The sequence below is a fragment of the Rhinolophus hipposideros genome, assembly GCF_964194185.1.
Source record: "Rhinolophus hipposideros genome assembly, chromosome: 1".
In the NCBI taxonomy this organism is placed as follows: domain Eukaryota; kingdom Metazoa; phylum Chordata; class Mammalia; order Chiroptera; family Rhinolophidae; genus Rhinolophus; species Rhinolophus hipposideros.
In genome coordinates this window covers 26,309,434-26,336,155 of record NC_138047.1, presented here as the reverse complement: position 1 = coordinate 26,336,155, position 26,722 = coordinate 26,309,434, and the positions used below count along the sequence as shown (strand labels likewise).

Genomic DNA, 26,722 nt, shown 5'->3' with positions numbered 1-26,722 from the left:
AATTATTTGACGTTGGGTATTTAAGTTACTTAACCTCTCTGAGCTTCTGTTTCTTCATCTTTTAAAACTGAGGTATTAGAGTACCTATCTCATAAAGTGGAGATAGAGTACCTATCTCCACTTGTAAGGGTGAAAGAATATGTATAAAGTTACTAGGAAAATACCCAGTAAACATCAGAGACTTGAATTTCAAGTATCAATATTAATATGTGATTAGAAACTAATTTCATTCCTCACAATGGATAGCTCAAGGGAATATATTTGAACCTCTGAACTAAGCATCTATTATGCAACCCCCACTGGAGCCAACTCAAGTACCACTCCCTTCATTCCTCTAACTCTAGTCATTGACAGATGGAGATATCAACAAAGTAATTGTGTAATAAATAGTAATCCCTCCCAATTATGGCTCCTTTCTATTTTAACACTATAAAATAAAAAGGGTTAGTTTAAGTTTAATGCAAATAAAAGGTTGTTTATGAATATAAATTTTTATTTAGATAAATTACCATACCAGATATAATTGAAGATAACAGAATAATAGAGGAACAAACAAAAAGATATTCTATGTTCACGGATTGGAATAATTAACATTGCCCATACTACCCCTTGATTGATCTACAGACTCAATGAAGTCCCTATCAAAATTCCAATGACACTTTTCAGAGAAATAGGAAAACAATCCTAAAATTCATATGGAACCAGAAAAGATATTGACTAGCCAATGAAATCTTGAGGAAAAAAAAAAAAAGCTGGATGAATTATGGTTCCTGATTTCAAACTATAGTAATCTAAACAGTAAGGTACTGGCATAAAAATAGACACATAGACCAGTGGAACACAACAGAGAGTCCAGAAATAAACTCATGCATGTGGTCAACTAATCTTTGAGGATGATGCCAAGAATACACAATGAGGAAAGGATAGCCTCTTCAACAAACAGAGCTGGAAAAACAGGATGTCTACATGTAAAAGGATGAAATAGGACCATTATCTTATACCATACACAAAAATAAACTCAAAATGGGTTAAAGACTTAAGTATAAGACCTGAACCCATAAAACTCCTAAAAGAAAACATGGGGCAAAACTCCTTGACATTGGGCAATGATGTTGTGGATATTACACCAAAAGCACAGCCAACAAAAGCAAAAATAAACAAATGGGACTGCATCACATGTAAAGTTTCTGTACAGTGAAAGAAATATCAACAAAATGAAAAGGCAACCTACAAAATGGAAGGAAATATCTGATTAGGGGTTAATATCCAAAGAACTTATACAATCAATATAAAGAACTTATACAAATCAATAGCAAAAAAAAAATAACCCAATCAAAAGTGGACAAAGAAATAGACAAATGAATAGACATGTTTTTCTAAAAAAAGACATACAAATGGCCAACTGGTACATGATAAAGGTGCTTAATGTCGTAATCATCAGAGAAACACAAATCAGAACCACAGTGAGATATCACCTCACACTTGTTAGAATGGCTGTTATCAAAAAAGACAAGAGGTAAGTGTTGGCAAGGATATGGAGAGAGGGAACACTTGTATACTGCTGTTAGCAATATAAATTGATAAAACCTTTATGGATAACCATATAAAGAGTCCTCAAAAAATTAGAAATAAAACTACCACATGACCAGCAATCCCACTTCTGGATCTATATCCAAAGAAAATAAAATCTGTATCTTTGAAAAGATATCTGCACTCCCATGTATATGGCAATATTATTCACAACTGCCAAGATATGGAAGCAACCTAACTTTCAGTCAATGGATGAACGAATAAAGAAATCATGGTAAATATATACAATGGAATATTATTCAGCCATAAACAAATAGGAAATGTTGCCATTTGTGACAACATTGATGAACCTTGAGGACATTATGCTAAGTGAAAGAGAAAGACAAATACTGTACAACTTCACAACCTTGTATGTGGAATCTGAAAAAGTCAAACCTCATAACCAGGGAGTAGAATAGTGTAGAATAGGTTTCCAGGGCTGGGGAGTTGGGGAAACGAGGAGATGTTGGTCAAAGGGTACAAACTTTCAGTTATAAGTTGAATAAGTTCTGGAGATCTTATATACATCATGGTATTTACAGTTAATAATACTATTGTATACTTGAAATTTGCTAAGAGAGTGAATCTGAAGTGTTCTCAACACACACAAAAAAAGTAACTATGTGAGGAAAAAAATCACTGAAGATATTCTATGATGGTGATTTATTCATCTACTTAATTTCAAGACAGATAAACCTCAAATATCAAAAACGAACATCAACAGATAATGGGAGTATAACCATAATCATTCATTTGAATCCTCCTCCCACCCACAAAAAAAAAGAAGCCTTTTCTCAACTAAAAAGTAGGAATTTATTCTTTGGAACATAACCCTATGCAACTTTAAATAATGATATTCATGAACAATGAACTATTTAATCATACCTTAGTTTCCTATTTATTATGAACACTACCTAATCATACTGAGAGAAGATTTTATAAGCCAGATAGTTCAAAGTTAGCAATGTCCAATAAAACTTTATAACAATAACCACAAGTGATTACAAAGCACTTGAAATGTGGCTAGTATGACAAAGAAATTGTTTTTTTAAATTAATTGAATTTTAATTTTAATAGCCACATGTGGTGAGTGTATACTGTATTGACAGTGCCATTTTAAGCTATTTAAAATTTCAAATAAGAACAAGCTGACTAGACCTTCTGATTTGATTTAGAAGCTCTATGTATGTAGTATAATATCTGAACCACTATCTTACATTCATTACTAATTATATACTCACTCGTACTGTTTTAATTCTACTAACTCATATTTAACTTACATGGAGTTAGACCTCAGGGATTTCAAGGAGAATCTGGATCCTTCTCTAAGGCGATCTTTCAGTTCTTCAAGTTTTTTAGCATGCTTTCCTACTTGTGCAATGTTTAAAGTGACCTCTTTATCAGATGTTGTATACTCTGCTTCTGTAAAACTGTGACCTTTACTTAGCTAAAATAATAAAATTTGCCAGTTACTTAGGAAATACCCATTTTGTTTCTTTACCTCAAAGCAATTTCATTTTTTCATTTATCTTATCTAAATAATTTTATATTATTTTTATCTATAGCTATAATCAAGTACTAATATTTTACAAATACATTGATATGAGCAATTACTTAGCAACAGAATTACAGCCAAGTGTTGACCTTTACATGTCAAAACTCAAATCCAATCTTCTGTTTTAATATATAACAATTTTAAGCAAGTGCAGTAACAATTGTAGCAGAACCAGTTAAAGGAAATTCAAAATATTTACAAGAGAATTTAAACTGTTTCCCAAAATCCATTACAAGAATACTCTTATTGTGATAAATTATGGAAAGACAATAATTTGCTCTCAAAGACTAATATCTTCTACTACTAACTCCCAAAAGTCAAAGTATAATGGTCTATGGAGCTGGTATCCCTCAGTCTGTATGGAGAAGACTGAAATCCACTTGGGTGTCTTAAGCCTTTTGGAATACATCAAGCTACAGAGTAATGAGCTGCCGGGAGAATCAGTAAGAGCCACTGAATAAGATGACAGACAATAATTGGTACTTTAGGCAATAAGACTATTTAAACAAAGTTCAGCAAGAATGAGTGCCCAATCTACCCGGAGAAATCCAAAACTCCAATTCAAAAATCTGTATGCACTCCTATGTTTATTGCAGCACTTTACACAATAGCCAAGATATGGAAACAACCAAAATGCCCATCGGTAGATGACTGGATTAAGAAGCTGTGGTACATTTATACAATGGAGTATTACGCAGCCATAAAGAAGAAAGAAATCTTATCATTTGCAGCAACATGGATGGATCTAGAGAACATTATGTTAAGTGAAATAAGTCAGAAAGAGAAAGACAAGTACCATATGATCTCACTTATATATGGAATCTAAAGAAAAGACTATGTGAATGAACTAATCAGAGTCAGTTTTGGGGACGCAGAGAAAAAACCGAGAGTGGTTAGATGGGTGTGTGGGAGGGGGTTGGGGATAAGGGGAAAGGTGAAGGGATTTGGAAGCAGCTGGTAACCACAAGATGGCCTCAGGGTTTTTCTTTTGAAAATTAATTTGGGGAAGGTATTCTATAATGTTGTAAAGATTTTGTTGGGTATCCGATGGACATGCGTCCTATTTGGGAGACCACCTCAGGGATACTGTGGATACCTGATCATGGCATTGTACATCAGAAGCTAAACATTAATGAATGCCAACTATAATTTTATATATATAATGTGATGGTTCAGTGTGAGGTCGGAGGGATAGTGGATGGGGGGAGGGGGGTTCACAGTATGAGGGATATAAATGATGAACGTCTAAGTATTACCTTGTTTTGTACACCTGAAACTAATAAATAAATTAATTAATAAAAAAAAAAAAAAAAAAAAGAATGAGTGCCCAAAAAACACAATAAAAGAAACCCAGAAACAGCCAATACATGGATACACAAGCAAATAGAACAACAATTGAGGTAAGAAAGTTTTAGAAGAATAATAGAAATCTATCCATACAGACACCTTTAATCCTTATGATAGGAGGGACAGCTGTGGGGGGGAAGTAGTAGTCAAGGCATAGTCCCCAGACTCAGCAAAGAGAAATTCTAGCATTGGGAATTTAGAACAGAGTTTTCATTTTAGTAATGAGTGTTTGGACTGGGATTAGGATATAACAGCACAAGTAAATACTGGGCAATGTACTACAAGCCTGAGATTAGGAGATGCAAAACAGGTAGAAGGGAAGAAGGAAATGTATGGAAAGTCTATGGACAAAGATACGAGCCCAAAGAAGAGGACACCAATCACAAATTGAGTCTAAAATGTGGTGTAGCAATCAGCTACAGTTATCAATTTCTTGTCTCTCATCGAAAATCTATTCTTTGAAGTCCTGCTTATAATAGTGAACATTTCTCTCTTGACAGTGGCATGATGTTAACCTTTGTCAGTGGAGGGTCCTAGACACTAGAAGAAAAAGGAGCTTCTCTTCCTAGTTCTGTTGTGTGTGTGTGTGTGTGTGTGTGTGTGTGTGTGTGTGTGTGTGTGTAATCCTAGGGCAGTGCACAGTATATACCTAGTAGTGTTCACCTCCAGCAAGTTTAAACAGCACCAACCTCATGATGGCTTCCTAGCAAGGTCCCCAGCATGACTCATTCCTATGGGCAGCTTCTCTCAGAACTTCTTATTAAAATCTACCAGTGCAAAACCTCTCTTTGGGAAGATTACCAGCAAATCACCCTTGTGGACAGCTTCCCAGCAAGAAGTCCAGCACCTCCCTGGAAGATTGCTTTTCCCAGCACCACAGAGGATGTCTTCCCAGTGTACCACCCTCATGGGCAACTGTCCAGTGAGTTCTAATGCCATCATCATAGCACTCCAGCAAACTTTTTGCCATCCAATGATGACAGTTGTTTCTTCTTCACAAGATCTGAATCTTAGCCATTGGTTAGGGGAAGAGGAAAGATGTGAGTATTCAGATATGCTCCCTCCTTGAGTACTCTACTTCAATCATAGAGGTAGAGACTGCTCCCTGTATCTTCTATCCTTGCATATCTCCACTTCTGTAGTAGGTATTCTTCTATTATAATAATTCTCTATGTTAAACTTTCCCTAGTCAGATTACTCTGTCATTTTTGTCTTTTGATTAGACCCTAACTGATACATTATATGTCCCAGTATGGATTCAATGTGAACATAAGTTCTTTCTAGGAAAGAGGTAATGTCATAGAACTAAGGAAATATGGGTGAGACAGTGGGGTTATCAGCCATAAGATTTCATTAAAGAGACCTACTAGTATAGGTTCCAGCACAACTCTGAAGCATTTAGCCTACTTGCTTATCCTGCATTTATCTAGTGCCAGTCACTGTATATTCTGAAGGCCTCAACTCTGTTAATGCAAAAGGACCACAGGCGTTTACCTCATCAGTATGTAGTGACAATAAAATATGTCAGCAATAAACACAGTAGTATTCCAAGATTCTCAAATGTTAGAGTGCATAATAATCCTCTAAGGGAGCCGGTTAAAGGGGAAGATTCCTAACCCACACACACACAAAAAAAATCTTTAATTCAGTAAGTCTGATTTGGAGGTCTGAAATGTGCATCTGTAACAGGTATCTTAGGAGATATTTAAACATGCTCTATCAATTATGCTTTAAGAAACACTCCCTAAAACGCAGGAGATAATATAACACTTGGACAATGTACCAGGATAACATAACACTTAGACAATGTACCAATTAATAAAAATATCACATGCTAACCTTTGGTGTGTGTTACATATAAATGGAACCATAGTATATAGAATTTTGTCTGCTAGATATATTTACTGTTGTTTATCCTCAAGAAAAACTTTGTGACTTTTTAAATATACATACGTAAACACACATTTAGCTTCTACAGTAAGTCCTCACTGAATGTCGTCTATAGGTTCTGCAATTTAAGCGAAATGATGTATAACAAATCCAATTTTGTCATAAGCTGACTGATATAAATGAGAGTTAAGTTCCTATGGCATCTCATCAATGTTATGATGAAACGATGTTGAACAAAACGATGTTACTTGAGGACCTGCTGTGCACACATACCGTGTTTCCCGGAAAATAAGACCTAACTGAAAAATAAGCCCTGGCATGAATTTTAGGATGACAGCCCCTGAACATAAGCTCTAATGCGTCTTTTGGAGCAAACTTGAATATAAGACCTGGTCTTATTTTCGGGGAAACATGGTAATTTAAACATATATGCTTATATATTTTTATGGACATATAAATCTTCCATGAGTACCTTGGTTTTTTTTACAACTGTAGTTTTTAAAAAACTTATGTAACAACATAGCAGATTTTAATTTTTAAAACATTCATTTAGTTATCAAAAAAGTCCCTATAATACCAATAAGTAAACCCCATAAGAATATTTATAAATTAAACAAAAAATAAATTTGGGCTTTTAATATCATCAACCAGCAGGTATTAAAACCCGACTGGTTCCAATAGTGAGGCTACAGTAAGAAGACTTATTGTGGGTAATACTAGATATTATACATCTGTCAATCCAAATCCTGCCACTCATGCCCAACACCACCATTTTCTGCTTTCTTAAGTAAGACCATTCAACTTGGACAAACAATATTTTGTGCTGTTGTCAGGCTACCATTTTCTTCAACGTCTTCTTTAACTAACTTTTATTTTGTTCTCCAACCTGTTGATAAATTACTAAAGCTTTTGACGAAACTTCTCTCCCCAAACTCTTGGCTAACCGTTGCAAAGCAGTGAACTTAAAGGTTTTGTAGTAAAAGGAAAATTTACCTTGTGACCGGAAGACCTCACCCATTTGCATTTCAGAGATGGAATGACTAATCAATTAATCATTAATCAATCGCATTTCAATTGATTATGAAAATATCAATTATGGGTTTAAACACTGAAAAACTTTGAATTTCAGATCAGAAGTTTAGTGGTATATGCAAGATTACTCCTGGTGAATATGAAAATCAGGATTTATACTAGAGATAACAGTTATTGGCACCAAGGTATAAGCAGTAGATACAGAGTATAGTAGACACATTTGGCAGTTATTTAGAAAATAAAATCAAAAGGATTCAGAGATGGATTGAATATTAGGGATAGATGGAATCGAGTTGTCAAGGTAAATTACCACATTTCTGGTTTACCCAATAGGATAGATGCTAGTATTACCATTCACTGAGAGACGGAACACTGGAAGAGGTATGAGTTTAGCAGTAAAAAATTGATTTGGACCCATTGGGTTTGAGATAGAATAATCTAGTAGGTAATTATATACATGTCTGGAGTTCAGAAGATGGTTTTGAGCAAGAGGTGTTTATCTCTAAATCACCAGTATAAAGGTAATACTTGAGTGAAGAAACTGGATGAGACTGCCTAGGGGAAAAGTTTGAAGTAAAAAAAAAAAAAAAAAGGAAGACATAGGATGAAATCTTGAGGCAATCCAACATATTTAACTGTTATATATAGAAGGTAACTCCAAACAGGAGACAGCCAAAGAGGTAAAACAATAGACAGGAGAGGGTAATTCACAAAAAACAAAGAAATAGTGTTTTAAAAATAAGGAAGTTATTGATAATGTTAACTATGGCTAAAGTTAAAAAAAATGCCTGTTGAATTTAACAACATATAAATCGCAGAAAGCCATACAAAATGTTTTCTTTGTTATGGGGACAGAATCCAGTCTGGGTAGGTTGAGAAATGCTTCAGTAGTATACAATAAATTTATTTTTAAAAAAAAGCTCTGAACCTGTAAAGTATGGTCCTCAACTAAACTGTTAAGGTTTTGTAGATAATCCAAAAACAACTCCAATCTTATTTGATACCCCTAGTTGGCTCTTTCAAGGAGAGAACGCCCAAATTAACCTCTACAGTAGGTGCCAGTTTATCAGTTAACAGTTTTTAAGAAAAATTCAACTACTTCCATAATTCCTAAACTATCTGCAAGATTTTTCTCTCATGGTGTAAGACCATGAAAGTCTATTCTGGGGCCACAGGTAAAATAACAAGAAGGTGCTAGGATACAGTTACCATTTCTATCTTTACTCTTTAATTTACATCTGAAAAAAATAAATCTATTTAATTTAAAGTGTCTGGGCTTCCAGAGTGTTTAATTGGACAAAACCACAAACATAGCCAAAGGTAAACTAAAATAATTGTATGACTCACAGAAGCTACCCTGAAAATCATTCTGCTATATTAACAGCATCCATAAAGACTTTTCCAAAAAAAAATTAAAAGCCCATAAGGATAGAGACCAGTAATTTTTCAAACTGCTTGTAAAGCACCTGAAAATAAAAAAGCACAAAACAAAATCATTGAAATAACATTAATTTTGAAGAATACCAATATATAATTTTATGAGTAACCATGTTACACAAAATATTATACAAGATTTTTAAATATAGGGGAATTTTTAACTTGATAAGTTTTATCTTGTCACTTGTTCTTTTATGTAAATTAGGGAAATAATAATTCAATTTCTATTGTTCAATTTTAGGAGAAAGAATGTGCCAAACTCAGAGTATGCCAGATATGTTCAGGAATGTGGTGTGTAAATCACTGACAGTTTTATTCTACCCACTCATTCTTTTCTATCTAAATCAAGATTATAACCATAGGATTATAATATTCAAAAATCTTTAAATTATACTTCAAATTGGTTTGCAAATGAGACAAAACATTAATTTAATTAACATTTAAGAAATGTTATATTTACCTCTTCCACCTGATGGACTTGCTGCTGAAACCACTTTAAAAAAAAAAAAACAGGAACATAAAAGAAATAGTTATTGACAAGTTAAATTTCTACAGTGAAATAAATGTGTATGCGTGTGTGTGTGTGTGTATGTGTGTGTGTGTGTGAGAGAGAGAGAGAGAGAGAGAGAGAGAGAGAGAGAGAGAGAGAGAACTTTCACATATCAACTATTAGTACTGAACCTAATATCATTTATCCTAAGGTTCATATTAGGACTAATGTAACATACAACTGGAACATAAATTTTTTAAATACATACAGTAGCAAGTTTGTGACTACTTTTTACTTTCTCAAAACTTACATGTGTTTCTGTATTAAATTTTAGTAGGCTTAAAGTGAAATATGTTGAACATACCTTAAAAAGAGATTCCAAAATCTGTAAAATAAAGTTTTAATACGTTTTAAAATAAAATTCTTCACAATGCATATGACAAAATATTTAATTCAAGTTTCTTACAATTTTCAATCACAAAAATGTACAAATTATAAAATGAAATTATAAATCTATAATCCAAAAATCAAAGTATTTTTATATTTGCCATAGGTTTTAGTACATCTTGCACAGACAACTTATGAGGTTGGTGCAAAAGTAATTGCGGTTTACAGGGTTAAAAATTGCAAAAACTGCAAATACTTTTGCACCAACCTAATAGTTCCAGAAAAAAAGAATTTTGCATCTTTATAATAGATCTATATATGTTAGAAGACCCCAAATAATTCACATAAATGATTTCATATATTTTCTTAATGTAGTTAAGGGATAAAATTCAAATTACTCTCAAAAGAGTATTATTTTATTTTTATACAGAATAGAGTAAAATAATGAAGAGCATTATTTTACCCAATATTACCTTTTCAATATAACTTTGCTCTGCCAAAAGGCCTAAAAATCAAGACATAAAGTATTATACTACTACTTGATATTTTTAATAGAAAATGCAAACATCTGGTATGAAAAATTGTGAGAAATTAAATATACAAAACTAATCACTAAGTCCAAAAGGCACTAATATTTACCACTTAGAAAATGTAATGTTAAAATGATTACACCTGCCACAAAAAAAACACAAAAACTATCATATCTGGATAAAAGTTTTGAATTGCATTATTAAAGAAAAATATTACTATATGTATTCCATCAGAAAAAAAGTTAATTAGCAAAAAATTCAAGCTAGTCTAAACTGTGTCTTTGGCAACACTAACTCTAAATCAATGGTTCAAAAAGTGTAGTCCCAGGAACAACAGCCTCAGCACCACCTAAACAATCAGATTTGTTAGTAATGCAAATTGTCAGGTCCCACTCCAGCCTACTGAATCAAAAACTTTTGCGAGTTGGGAGTAGGGCCAGCAATGTGTATTTTAACTAGCCCTCCAGTTGATTCCTTTGTATGCTAAAGTTTGAGAATCAAGCATATCAAAATAGGCATCATTTGCATATTAAAAGAAATAAATTTTCAAATTGGTAAAGCAATGAAGATCATGCTATATACAACAGACATATGTTAATGTAGTGATTCAAAAAGGTTAAAAATAAAATGATGGATATTTACTGTAAAAATAGAAACAATAAAAAAGTAGAAGTTGCAACCCTAAAACCAAAATAAATATTGAGCCACAACACCACTAAACTAGACAAAGAAGTACACTTTATAGTGTTAAAACATACATTCCACAATGAAGATATAATATTTAGGAATATCTATGTAACAAGTAACATAATAATCACTGATATAAAACAGTTTGACAAGTCAAGTGAACTAAAAATAAATGGTGACATTAATAAAATCAAATAACTTAATAAAGTAGAACCTTTAGTTATATATGAAATACACCCTGACTAACACTGATTACACTCACACAATAGAAAACATACTTCCTTTTCAAGTGCACGTGGAAAAAATAGATTATATATTAAGACATAGAGAAAACCAGTAGGTTGTAAAAATGGAAATATTACAAACAACACTCTTTGATCACAATGCCAAATTGGACTGTAAAAGCAAAATCCAAAAAGCATCTTCCATTGGGATATTACTCAATAATTATTTTTTTTTAGATTTTTTTATTAGTTTCAGGTGCACAAGACAAAGTAATACTTAGATGTTTATCATTTATATCCCTCACACTGTGTGAACCCCCCTCACCCCATCCACTATCCCTCTGACATCGCACGAGCCATTACATTTTCACTATCTCTATCCCTAATGCTGTACTCTGCTTCTTGTAAGTATATACATATAAACATATGTATGTATATACATATATAATTATAGTTGGCATTCATTATTGTTCAGCTTCAGGTGTACAGTGCAGTGATCAGGCATCTACATCATCCCTGAGGTGGTCTTCCAAATGGGGCATGTGTCCATCGGATACCCTACAAAGTCGGACACTGCGCCCTGTGACCCAGGTGAACTATTAACAGAGGTGAAACCCGTCTCCCAGGCATTCCCCCATTGTGTGAGAAGCTGGAATGATGCAGAGAAAACATAGCACTGTCATGTGAGAGAGAAAAACAAGGCTGCAGTTGGAGAGAAAATAAAACATTCTACCAACAAGTACTGGAAAACAAAAGAAAGAACTCTTCCTATCAACCTGTTGCAGAAGCCACTCCTGTAGATGTCTAGGAAGAGAAATAATAAATCAGTAATTGCCATGAATAACCAAGGCAACAACAGCTCAGAAAAAAAGTGAAAAGTCTCCAGAAAAGAAACTTAAAAATATGGAAATATGTGACTTATGACAGAGAATTCAAGATTGCAGTTCTGAAAAAACTCAACAAGATGCAAGAAAACACAGAAAGGCAATTTAATGAACTCAGAAACGCAATCAAAGAACAACATGAGCATTTACGAAACAGATAGAAATTTTAAAAAAAGAACCAAATAGAATTTCTGGAGATTAAGAACTAAATAGCAGAAATGAAGAATGAAATAGCCAGCTTAGGTCGTAGACTTGACCAGATGGAGGAAAGAATCAGTGACATCGAAGATAGAAACGTGGAAATGACACAGATGGAAGAAGAGACTTGAGAATTAAAAGAAATGAAAGAACTCTACAAGGACTTTCTGATTTCATCAGAAAGAACAATATAAGAATAATGGGCATACTAGAAGGAGAAAAAAAGGAGAAGGGAACAGAGAATATACTCGAACAAACTGTTGATGAGAACTTCCCAAACTTGTGGACAGAATTGGATCCTCGAATCCAAGAAGCAAAAAGAACACCTAATTACCTCAATCCCAACAGGCCTTCTCCAAGGCACATTGTATGGAAGCTGTCTAAAATCAACGACAAAGAAAGAATCCTCAAGGCAGCCAAGGAAAAGAAGACAGTAACCTACAAAAGAAAGCCCATTAGATTATCATCAGATTTTCAACAGAAACTCTACAAGCCAGGAGGGAGTGGGACCAAATATTCAAACTATTGAAAGAGAGAAATTATGATCCAAGATTGATATATCCAGAAAAGATATCCTTTAGATATGAAGGAAGAATAAAGACCTTTCCAGACATACAGAAGCTGAGGGAATTTTCTAATACACGACCTGCACTACAAGAAATACTAAAGGAGGCTATTCGACCACCATCAACAGGGACAATTTGTGGCAACCAAAACATAAAAAGGGGGAGAGTAAAGGCCTGAACCGGAATATGGGAATGGAGAAAGTAAGCATGCTGAAGAAAATGGAATACTATAAATATCAAATTTTTTTATATATAAACTTAAGGGTAACCACTCAAAAAAAAATCGAGAACTGAAACACATGCTGTAATAAAAGAAGAAACAGAGGAAAACATCATAGAATATCACCACACAAACATAATAGACAACAAAAAGGCAAAGAAAGAACGGAGACACAGCCTTAAGAGAAAACTAAAGATAGAATGACAGGAAATCCTCACATATCAATAATCACCCTAAATGTAAATGGACTGAACTCACCAATAAAAAGGCACAGAGTAGGATATTGGATCAGAAAACTAAACCCAACCACATGCTGTCTCCAAGAGACACATCTCAGCTACAAGGACAAGCATAGACTCAAAGTGAAAGGGCAGACATTGACACTCCAAGCAAATGGTACCCAGAGAATATCAAGTGTAGCCATAATGATATCAGATGAAACAGGTACTTCAGGGTGAAAAAGATAGCAAGAGACAAAGATGGACATTTCATAATGACAAAGGGGACTATACAACAAGAAGACATAACAGTCATCAATATTTATGCCCCCAATCAGGCAGCACCGAAATATACCAAGCAACTACTAACAAAACTAAAGGGAGAAATTGACCAAAACACAATTATACTAGGGGACTTAAATACATCATTGACAGCTATGGATAGATCATCCAAACAGAAGATAAATAACGAAATAGCAGCCCTAAATGGCACATTAGATGAAATGGACATAATTGACATATATAGAGCACTTCATCCTAAAACATCAGACTACACATTCTTTACTAGTGTACATAGAACATTCTCCAGGATAGACCACATATTGGGACATAAAATCAGCCTCAGCAAATTTAAGAAGATTGAAATCATACCAAGCATATTCTCTGATCACAAGGCTTTGAAATTGGATATCAACTGCAAAAAGAAAGCAGGAAAAAACACAAATACATGGAGATTAAACAACGTACTTTTAAAGAACAACTGGTCAAAGACGAAATTAGAGGAGAGATCAAAAGATACATAGAAACAAATGACAACGAAAATATATCCTACCAAAATTTTGGGGATACAGCGAAAGCAGTTTTAAGAAGGAAATTTATATCATTACAGACCTCCTATCTCAAGAAACAAGAAAAATCCCAAATAAATAACCTCATGTTACACCTTAAAGAACTACAAAAGAAGAACAAGTGAAACCCAAGGTCAGCAGAAGAACGGAAATCACAAAAATCAGAGCAGAACTAAATGAAATAGAGAACAAAAAGACAATAGAAAAAATTAATGTGACAAAGAGCTCGTTCTTTGAAAAGATTAACAAAATTGACAAGCCCTTGGCTAGACTCACTAAGATAAAAAGAGAGAAGTCACTAATTAACAAAATCAGAAATGAAAAAGGGGAAGTTATCACAGACACCACAGAAATACAAAGGATCATCCAAGAATACTATGAAGGGTTACATGCCACCAAATTCAATAACCTAGAAGAAATGGACAACTTCTTAGAAACATATAGCCTTCCAAGGCTGAACCATGAAGAACTGGAAAATCTAAACAGACGGATCACCAGTAACAAAATTGAATCAGTCATCCAAAACCTTCCCAAAAGCAAAAGTCCGGGACTAGATGGCTTCACTAGTGAATTCTACCAAACCTTCAAAGAGGATCTAATACCAATCCTGCTCAAACTCTTCCAAAAAATTGAAGAAGAGATGGTACTCCCTAACTCATTTTATGAGGCCAACATTACCCTGATACCAAACCCTGGTAAGGACAACACAAAAAAAGAAAACTACAGACCAATATCTCTGATGAATACAGATGCTAAAATCCTAAACGAAATTCTAGCAAATCGAATACAACAATGCATTAAAAAGATTATTCATCACGACCAAGTGGGGTTCATCCCGGGGACACAAGGATGGTTTAACATCCGGAAATCCATCAATGTGATACATCACATAAACAAAACTAAGGACAAAAATCATATGATTATACAAATTGATGCAGAAAACGCATTTGACAAGATTCAACATCCATTTATGATTAAAACTCTTAATAAAATAGGTATGGAAGGAAAATACCTTAACATAATAAAGGCCATATATGAAAAACTCTCAGCTAATCTCATAATTAATGGTGAAAAACTGAAGCCCTTTGCTCTACGTTCAGGAACATGACAGGGCTGTCCCCTATCACCTCTGCTTTTCACATAGTGTTGGAAATCCTTGCCAGAGCAATCAAGCAAGAGAAAGAAATAAATGGCATCCAAATTGGGAATGAAGTTAAATTATCACTCTTTGCAGATGACGTGATGCTATATATAGACAACCCTAAAGACTCCACCAAAAAGCTGTTAGAAACAATCAACAAATACAGTAAAGTTGCTGACTACAAAATCAACGTAAAAAGTCAATTGCATTCCTATATACTAACAATGAAATCTCAGAAAAAGAAATACAAAAAACAATTCATTTTGCAATTGCAGCAAAAAAGAATAAAATACCTAGGAATAAACTTAACCAAGGATGTGAAGGACCTATATGCTGAAAACTATAAGACATTTTTGAAGGAAATTGAAGAAGACACAAAGAAATGGAAAGACATTCCATGCTCATGGATTGGAAGAATCAACATAGTTAAAATAGCCATATTACCCAAACAACATACAGATTTAATGCAATCTCCATCAATATCCCAATGGCATTTTTTAAAGAAATAGAACAAAAAATCATCAGATTTGTTTGGAATCACAAAAGACCCCGAATAACCAAAGCAATCTTAAGAAAAAAGAACAATGCTGGAAGTATCACACTGCCTGACTTTAGCTTGTACTATAGGGCTACAATAATTAAAACAGCATGGTATTGGCAGAAAAACAGACACATATACCAATGGAATCGAATTGAGAACCCAGAAATAAAACCACATAAATATGGACAGATAATTTGTGACAAAGAAGCTAAAAACATACAATGGAACCAAGACAGCTCTTCAATAAATGGTGCTGGGAAAATTGGATAGCCACGTGCAAAAGAATGAAACTGGACTGCTATCTGTCACCATGTACCAAAATTAATTCAATTGGATCAAAGAATAAGCATAAGACCTGACACAATAAACTGCATAGAAGAAAACATAGGCACTAAAGTTATGGACCTTGGGTTCAAAGAGCATTTTATGAATTTCACTCCAAAGGCAATGGAAGTAAAAGCTAAAATGAACAAATGGGACTATATGAAACTTAAAAGCTTCTGTGCAGCAAAAGAAACCATAGACAAAATAAAGAGGCAACAAAATGAATGGGAGAAGATTTTTGCAAACAGTGCCTCCGATAAGGGGCTAATATCCAAAATATACAAGGAACTCATGAAACTCAACAACAAAATAACAAACAACCTAATTGAAAAACGGGCACAGGACCTGAAGAGACATTTCTCCAAAGAGGACACACAAATGGCAAATAGACATATGAAAAAATGCTCAACATCACTAATCATCAGAGAAATGCAAATCAATACCACAATGAGATATCACCTCACCCCAGTTAGAATGGTTATCATCAACAAGACAAATAGTAACAAGTGTTGGAGAGGCTGTGGAGAAAAAGGAACCCTCATACACTGTTGCTGGGAATGCAGACTGGTGTAGCCATTATGGAAGGCAGTGTGGAGGTTCCTCAAAAATTTACGAATAGAATTACCATACGACCCAGCAATCCCTCTCCTGGGTATCCACCCAAAAAATCTGAAAACATTTATCCATAAAGACATGTGTGCTCCAATGTTCATTGCACCTTTGTTTACGGTGGCCAAAACATGGAAACAACCAAAATGTCCTTCGATAGATGAATGGATATAGAATTTGTGGTACATATACACAATGGAATACTATTCAGCGGTAAGAAAAGATGATATAGGAACATTTGTGACAACATGGATGGATCTTGAGAGTATGGTGCTAAGCAAAATAAGTCAGAAAGAAAAAGCAGAGAACCATATGATTTCACTGATATGAGGTATATAAACCAAAAAGAACAAAAGAACAAGACAAACAAATGAGAAACAAAATCTCATAGACACAGACAACAGTTTAGTGGTTACCAGAGGGTAAGGGGGTGGGGGGCGGGAGATGAGGGTGAGGGGGATCAAATATGTGGTGATGGAAGGAGAACTGACTCTGGGTGGTGAACACACAATGGGATTTATAGATGATGTAATACAGAATTGTACAGCTGAAATCTATGTAATTTTACTAAGAATTGTCACCCCAATAAATTAAAAAAAAATAAGTACTAATTGGTAGTTACAAAATAGTCATGGGGATATAAAGTAAAGCATTAAGAATATACTCAATCATATGGTAATAACTATGCATAGTTTCATGTGTGTACTAGATTAGTCAGGGGGTTCACTTCTTAAATTATATAAATGTCTAACTACTATGCTGTACAACTGAAATTAATATTGAATGTCAAAATAAAGTGTTAAAAATAAAATAAAATAACTGCAAAAAAAAAAAGAAAGAAAAATAAATAATGCTTTCTAATGTCCTTTATAATTATTTAAGGCATTGTATCTGGACTAATAATACTGACTATTATCACATTCAATTCAAAACACCAATATAACTTTAAATGTTTTATTACTAAAATTATTGTTAATAACATTTAATTTTATTACATACAATTAATATTATTGTTTTATTGATTAACACTGATTACTAATAATTAAAATTATTAAAATATTAAGTAAGTAATGTTTTATACTGGGCAGTTTACACAAAATACATACATGATGTTCCTCTTGAACTGCTTCTTCTAACTGAGCAGCAAATTGTGAACAACATAACAAAAATGAACGCAGATCATCCCCAACCTTTGAAAAGAATAACAAAATAAAAAGTTACTTTTATTTCAGAATTTATATGCACATTCATCTACAAGTTCTAACAATTAAGTTTGCAAATGTGCCACCATGCACTTTCATTGGCAGCACTGTACAAACAGCTCAATAAGGTTTCATAACCTTGGTATATCAATGTCTCAGAGCTGTGTTCGTGTTGACATGTGGTGGTGTCTTGCTGAGGTGCGTTCATTACTATTGTTGGGTGTTTTTGTGTACCATTGTGAGAATATCTGAGCTTGAATTAGAGCAACGAACAACCATTAAATATCTTGTAAACTTGGCAAGGTTGGAAGTGAAATCAGGAACATGTTAGTCCAAGTTTATGGGGATAATACCATAAAGAAAACAGCAGTGTACAAATGGATTAAATGTTTCTCGGAGGGGGAGAGAATGTGTCACTAATGAAGAGAGGTCAGGGCGGCCCGTAACGAGCAGAACTGACAAAAACATTGCAAAACTTCATTGAATTGTGCATCAAAATTATCGGCTGATTGTGAGAAGCATAGCAGACCAAGTAAACATTGATAGAGAAACAGGAAAATCTTAACTGAAAATCTTGGCATGAGAAAGGTATGTGCAAAAATGGTTCCAAAGGAGCTCACTGATAAACAAAAGCAAAGGAGAATCAAAGTTTGCCAAGAACTTTTGGAGAGGCAAGATGATGTTCTGGACCATATTACCACTGGTGATGACACATGCGTGTATCAATACGACCCAGAAACAAAGCGTCAAAGTGCACAATGGAAGTCAGCCAATTCTCCACAACCAAAAATGTTCCGTCAGTTCCGTTTTGACTCAAATCAAGAGTCAAAACGATGTTGCTAAACTTTTTTGATATCAGAGGGATTATTCATTATGAATTTGTACCAACTGGACAAACAGTAATCAAGTTTATTATTTGGAAGTGCTAAAAAGGCTGCATGAAAAAGTTAGACAAAAATGACCTGAACTTGTCTGCAAAAATTCATGGCTCTTGCATCACGACAATGCACCAGCTCACACGGCACTGTCTGTGAGGGAATTTTTAGCCAGTAAACAAATAACTGTTTTGGAACACCCTTCCTACTCACCTGATCTGGCCCCCAGTGACTTCTTTCTTTACCCAAAGATAAAGGAAATATTGAAAGAAAGACATTTTGATAACATTCAGGACATCAAGGGTAAAATGATGACAGCTCCGATGGCTATTCCAGAAAAAGAGTTCCAAAATTGCTTTGAAGGGTGGATTAAGTGCTGGCATTGGTGCATAGCATCCCAAGGGGAGTACTTCAAAGGTGACCTTAGTGATATTCAGCAATGAGGTATGTAGCACTTTTTCTAGGATGAGTTCATGAACTTAATTGTCTAACCTCATATATTTTAGCATACTTAACTACATTTGAAAATAATTTTGTGCATGTAAATTATGTTCCTCCAAACATATAAGATAAGAAACCATGCTGCAGGGGGCCGGCCTGGTGGCTCACGCGGTTAGAGCTCCATGCTCCTAACTCCGAAGGCTGCCGGTTCGATTCCCACATGGGCCAGTGGGCTCTCAAAAAAAAAAAAAAAAAATTCAAAAGAAACCATGCTCCAAATGCTATACTAGCAAATTATTCCGGAAAGAAAGTGTTTAAGAAAATATATTCTGAGGAATGGCCCATTAATGACATATGCCCAGTTATGTCTTTTATTGTCCTCTACACAGTTGCAGAAAATGAAGCATCTCAGCCTTAGACTCCTGAAATATAATGGGTGGCCAAAAAAAGGTAACCACTGTGTGTATACTTTACAAATATCTCTGTTAAAAAAGTGGATGCTAATTATGACTTCTGATTATACTGGCCACTTAATAGTCAAGAGAAAACTTTAAGGAAAAAATAGCTACAAATTAAAATGTCACAATAATTGAAGCTCTTCTCGAAGACCAGTGATTCATAAATCATAGAATTGACCCATGATAAACAAATCTCAGATGCTTATATACAGTTAGGGTTCTCATGTAATGCTCTCCCTGAGGAATATGTTCCCTCAACGCTGCATTTTAAACATAGTCATAGGTTCATAGATTTTTTTATCACGGCAAACACCTATGCCAGAGGGGGTAAATCACAATAGTCATTTAAGAGAGTGGGAAGATGAATAAACTAGAGTTACTAACCACAAAGATAAAATGAGATCATTAGCATACTTGGGGATTTTCTTCCACCCACATTCATGTGTCACAAATATAAAGACAATAGACAGATATCAATTAGATCAGGGTTGCAGTTTAACAAAATAAGATCAATAAAGGACAGGGCACAAGCATTAACTACATATGCAAGGGAGCAATAACAATGGACCATGGAATCTGATCTAGGTAAGTAAAAACACAAGGAGGATTTTGGGACGGTAAAAAGTAGCAGGACCACTGGATTATAGTACCCAATGGAATCAAAGGATTTGAGAGTCAGAATATTGAGTAGACTAAATGGGAAGTATAAGAGGAGGTAGTAGCCAGAGATAAGGATATTTAAATTTTTAATTATGAAAAAGTTCGTTGTTTCTCTCACCAAGCACCCCTCATCTGAATTTTGCTAAGAAAGTGGCAGAAAATGAAGACTACATACCCATTAGGAAAGGTCACAATTAGAAAGACTGACAATACCAATTTTGGTAAGGATGCGGGGCTACTGGAACTTTATACAGAGCTGGTAGGGTACTGCCATGTTGGGAAACAGCTTGGCAATTTCTCATAAAGTTAAACACATACTTAAAATATAACCCACCAGCTCTACTCCTAAGTAATTATCCAAGATTAATGAGCACATATGTCTTCACAAAGACTTGTGCACAAATGTCCATAAAATCTTCATTTATAATAACCAAAATAACTACTGGATCCAACAACCCAAATGTTTATTAACTGGTGAAAGGATAAACAAATTGTGGTTTAGCCATGAAATGGAATACTCTTCACAATAAAAGGAATAAACCACTGACATCTAGAACAACGTGAATCTCAAAAACATTATGGTGAAAGGGGAAGCTAGATAAATAAGGCTACATACTGTATCATTTTATTTACATGAAATTCTAAAAAAGGCAATACCATAGTGATAAATCAGTGGTTGTCTGGAGCCAGGGTAGAAGAAAATTGACTGCAAAGGAGATTTTTGGGATAATGAAAATGTTTTACAGTTTGACTGCGGTGGCAATTACACGACTACAAAAAAGGAGGAGCTAAAAAGCAGAAAAATCTCATCCTGCATGTTCTTGTAGTAATTGTATTTTGAAACTCTGTCAGGATTGAACCAAAATGTGAATCAAAACTTTAAATTTGAGGCCCAAACTCCTGGCGGCTAAAATACTGACAAGATCAAAGAATCAGCCCCTCAGGGGAAGCAGCAATAGGAGATACTATGGATTAGACAAATCAAACAAGAATGCAACCTAATTGAACATATAGATCAGTTCCTGCTCAACTCAGTTCTTAGAGAAATGAGAATGATTAGGCCTTCACCTTAAATGCCAGATTGGAAAGGGCAAGCATTCTCTAGAAAACAAAATATTGTACCACAATTTCCAATTCTACAAAATTCTACAAAATACAATGCTTGGGATCCACTAAAAAATAGTATAAAATAGAATAGTATAATAAAAATAGAATAGTATAAAATAGAATAGAATAAAAAAAATAGAATAACAAAAAATATGATCCATAATCAAAAGAAAAATAGTAGAAGCAAACGCACCGATGACCCAGATATTGTAATTAGTAGATAAGAAAAATTTAAAACTCAATTTTTAATAAAAGAATTTACAGGAAAGGACAGACTAGGTGAAGAGATGGATAACAGAAGGAGAGATATGAAAACCCCTAAAAAGGAATCAAAAGATAATCCTAAAGGTGAAAATTACAATATTTGAAATAAAATGTTCATTGAATACAGTTTAATAACACATCAGACACCACAGAAGGTATTGGTGAACTTGAAGACAGAGTAATATATATTGTTCAAACTGCAGCACGGAAAGAGGAAACGTTGAAATAAATGAATAGAGTGTGACTTTTTACACAGTATCAAGCAGTCTACTATATGTGTAATTGAAATGTCATAAAAATAGGGAAGGGAGGCAGTAATATATCTGAAGAAATAATCAACAAAATTTTCCAAATTTGATGAAAAACATCAACTCAAAGCTTGATGGACTCCAACAGAACAAATACACTGAAGACCTCACTTAGGTATACTTAAACAGCTGAAACCCAAAAAATGGAAAATCTTTAAAGCAGTCAGAAAAAAGGGGAAATAATAATGTAACAACAATAGCACAAAAACAGAAGTGAGATAAATAGAATTATACTGCTACACAGTTTTCACATTAGAAACGAAGCTGTATACTATTAATTCAAGATAGCTTGTAATGTTTAAGATACATACTGAATTCCCTAGAAAAAGCACAAAAAAAGACATAGCTAAAAAGCCAAGAAAATAAATATAATGAAATACTAAAAAATACATAATTTACCCATACAGAACAAAGAACATATGGGGCAAAGAGTAAAGGAGCAAAGAACATACAGGACAAAAAGAAAGCAAATAGCAGGATAGTAAACTGACTTCACATCATGTCATTAACATTTCATTATAATAAATTAATTACATGATATTTAATTGTATAATTAACTGTAAGTGAACTAAACACTCCAATTAAAAGACAGAGATTGTCACTGTTATAAAAAAGCAAGACTCAACTATATGTTTCAAAGAGACACAGTAAATACTCAGTCAGATAGTTTGCAAGTAACAATTTGAAAGGAGGTATAATATGCAATGACCAATCATCAGAAAGCTGGTATCAGACAAAGCAAACATCAGAACATGGAACTATACCAAAGATGAAAAACAAATTTGGACTTCCAGTTCTGGCTCTGATAGACTAGGCCCATTTCTCTAATCTTCCCTCCTACAACTAAAGTACCCTAGATATTACACAACAAACAAACATTGGAAAATTCTGAAAGGTGGAAAGAGAAAGCAGGGATCTTAGGACTTTAGGAATAGTGAGTTCCTTAGGTTTTCATTTTACGTACACCAAATGAATGGAGTCTGGAAAAGCCTGCAACCTGGAACTGCCAGTAAGCACAGACCAAAAAACAAACAAACAAACAAAAACCCTAAGAAAAGCCAGAGGATGGTGAAAGGGGAGCTCTATCATAAAACAAAACTTTTTTGACAATATTTATCCTACTTTAGTTAAACACCAAGAAAAAAACTGTACCACCTCCCCACCTGTGTGAATAGGTCTGAAAAATAAGGTGGCAGTGAAAGTTGGCTTTCCTTATTCCCCACCAGGGTGGTGTCAGTGGGGCTGGAGAGTGAATTTCCACCACATAGCAGTAGTAGGTAGCACTCCAATTCTCCCACCAGAGTAGTGTTGGTGGAGCCAAGCAGAGAACTGAAATTCCACCCTTGTCTGGAAGTAACAATCAGAATGAGTCAAGGATGTCCATTCTCATCACTATTATTAAATATAATACTGGGAGCCAGAGCCAGCACAAGTCAACAGAAATAAATAAAAAACAAATGAGAAACAAAAACTCATAGACACAGACAATAGTTTAGTGATTACCTGAGGGTAAGGGGGGTGGGGAGAGGGAGATGAGGGTAAGGGGGATCAAATATATGGTGATGGAAGGAGAAATGACTCCAGGTGGTGAACACACAATGGGATTTATAAATGATGTAATACAGAATCGTACACCTGAAATCTATGTAATTTTACTAACAATTGTCACCCCAATAAATTTTTTTAAAAGAAAGAAAGAAAGAAAGAAAGAAAGAAAGAAAGAAAGAAAGAAAGAAAGAAAGAAAGAAAGAAAGAAAGAAAGAAAGAAAGAAAGAAAGAAAGAAAGAAAGAATCATTCCTATTGGACAGGAGAAGTAAAATTGTCCCTATTTGAAGGTGACATAATTGCCTATGTAGAAAATCCCAAGGAATCTACAGAAAAACTCCTAGAGCTAAAAAGTACACTGAGCAAGGTTGCAAGATACAAGATCAACAAACAAAAATTAATCATATTTCTATATACCAGTAACAAACATGTGGAAACTAAAATTTAAAACATAATGCCATTAAATATCATTCTCCAAAAAATGAAATATTAATGTATAAATCTAACAAATCACATGAAGGATTTGTATGATGAAAATTACAAAATGCTGATAAAAGAAATCAAATAAGACCTAAATAAATGGAGAAAGACACACCTGTTCATGGATTGAAAGACTCAATATAGGTGTTTTATTACCAGGAGTCAAACTCCATCCCTAACTAACAAAACTAATTATAAAATAGGCAAAAAATACTCTATGAGTAGGTGTATTAAAGTACAGTTGAATATTTTTAAAATATGTAAAATAATTCATTAATGGATTAAAGGAGAACCAAATAATGACTTTAATAGTTATTTAAATTATATACAACAAAGACATTTGTTAAAACTCAATAACCTCTTTATTGTTTTTTTATTCAGAAAACTAGAAATAGAAGTAAACTTTGTTAACGTGATAAAGAATACTTGTATACATCTAAAACTAACAACCAACTACATGTTTAAAAATTAAACAGGAGAAACATTAGCATTGCAAATAGGCTCAAGATATATATGTATATTTATACATATACATGCACACAAACACACACGCGCCTTAATTAAACTTTAAGTGTTGGCAGAGGATGGAAAAATCAGTACACTATTTTCAAGTTTCCCAAGAGGATCATTCTTGTGGATGGGGAATTCATTCAGTGACATATATGGACTCCAAAAGGAAATCTTAGCTCTTTTCAATGTCAATGTCTCTGCATTAGGGTTATTTATACTTACAGATAAAGATATTTTTTCATGTTCCGGTTTCACAACTGGTTTTTCTACATTTTCAGTACTAACTCCATAGGTTTCTTCCAAAGAAGAAACAACCTGAGAAAATCAAAGCAAATTCAATACTTTGACAGTTTAAAATTATTATATTAAATGTAAAAAGATGTCAAATAAACCATGTCAGGACTTTTTTGGCAGTAAGACTTATTTCTGCCAGTGCCATAAACTTAAGTTTTCCATCTTATGCTCCATCTCATATCATCATGAAGAAGTGATGAGCACCAGTCGTTGAACCTACTTCCTAATAGTGAAGAGAGGCCCTATAACACGTCCATTTCTGTGTTGACCACGAGAGGGTCTGTCTATGAATAGCAGAAGCATTGTCTCTACTTACCACCAAAGTATTCCTCAAAATCTAACTGACTCGACTTTGTTCTTTGAAGAGAGTGGGCAAACTAGAGAGATGGAGACCAGAAAGTAATACATTTTTAAAGAAAATTATCTGAACTCCTCAAACTTTGAGTAAACCTTTATTTTGGAAGTTTGACAAACTATATTCTTTTTATATTTATGCTATTCCTCATTGTTCTCACTTGGCATTTGGTAGCTTTACAATTCAATTCTGGATCACTGTGCAAAAAGAAACCCAAAGAAAGGGATATTTCTTTCCCAAAACTAAGAACTCAAGTTTCTAAACTGTAGTGAAGAGTTAACACAGCAGGCATGAGACTTAGAAAAGCCTATCCTTACAAAGATCTGCGTGCATCTCAGAACTTAAGATTTTAAGAGTTTCCACTATTCAGTAACTAATTACAGTGATTCACTGCCCCTAAACTGTTTGTACAAACAATGATTTATGCCAAACACCTACTCTCCTTCAGGGAGTCTGGAATTTTGATATATGACAGACAGAGTATGTGACCAACCTCCAATAAAACCCAGGGCACTCCGTCTCTAAAAATCTTCCCTGATAGACATTTCACATGTGTTGTCACAATTTATTATTGGAAGAATTAAGCATGTCCAGTGTGACTCCACAGGGAGAGAAATCTTTGAAGCTTGGACCTGGTTTCCTCTAGATTTCACCCATGAGCCTTTTCCTTTTGCTGATTTTGTTTTATATCTTTTCATTGCAATAAATATCAGGCATTACTACAACTATATGCTGAATCTAGTGATTCCTCCTAGCATATCACTAAACTGGGGAATGTGATGGGGACCCCCCAACACAGGGACCAACAAGTGTCTTACCAGCTTCAGATGTTTGGTAATCTTCCTGAGCAATTCATCTTCTGCTATTAACTCCTTTGTCTTACTTGATGGAATAGGCAAAGCAAACCTCACAACGGATTCTCCTGTTGGTGGAGATCTTAAGACCATTGGTTCAAGTTTATCACGTACTACTTTTACACTATGTTTTTCCTTTGGCTTAGGTGACAATGGTGAATTAAACAGTCTTTTTTTGTAACTTAGTTCTGGAACATTTGCCAATTTATTATTATAGGCTGACAGATGCTTTACTGGCTTCATTTTGTTATTTACTTAGCTTCCAAATTATAGGTGAAAAAATTTTACTTCTCCCTGTGAATACAAGATTAAGATTTCAGATTTAAAATGATAGCAAGATTATCAATTGACATAAAGATAGTGAATCCCAAAATCAAGTCTAGAGAAATTACAAAATGAAAAAAGAAACATTCCTAACAACAAATAATAACAACAAATTCTTAAGAACTGTAAGAAATCCCTAGAGGTGGCTGAAGACTGATTTATGTAAGGGCATTTAGGATGAGAGCTGACTGGATAGAAGAAGACAGTGGCAACAGTGAAAGAATATATTTAGAAAACTCTAAAACTTTATTCTTAGCTTTCTACCATTTTTGAGCTAATATGTACTATATATAGCAAAATTGAAATACTCAATATATACCAATGACAAAAGATGAATACAAGCCACA

General features: G+C 34.1%; 1 protein-coding gene across 1 annotated transcript in view; it reads right to left on the bottom strand.

Moving 5' to 3' along the window:
• Positions 1–26,294, bottom strand: part of CCDC7 (coiled-coil domain containing 7) — a gene marked incomplete at both ends in the record, with an annotated part of 191,908 nt that extends 165,614 nt beyond the window's left edge. Inside the window, 6 exons of the mRNA XM_081051876.1 lie at positions 2,850–3,016; positions 9,291–9,323; positions 9,685–9,705; positions 17,804–17,887; positions 24,771–24,863; positions 26,016–26,294. Coding sequence (XP_080908002.1) covers positions 2,850–3,016; positions 9,291–9,323; positions 9,685–9,705; positions 17,804–17,887; positions 24,771–24,863; positions 26,016–26,294 — 677 coding nt within the window. The remainder of the gene's footprint in view (positions 1–2,849; positions 3,017–9,290; positions 9,324–9,684; positions 9,706–17,803; positions 17,888–24,770; positions 24,864–26,015) is intronic.
• Between the last annotated feature and the right edge of the window lie 428 nt (positions 26,295–26,722).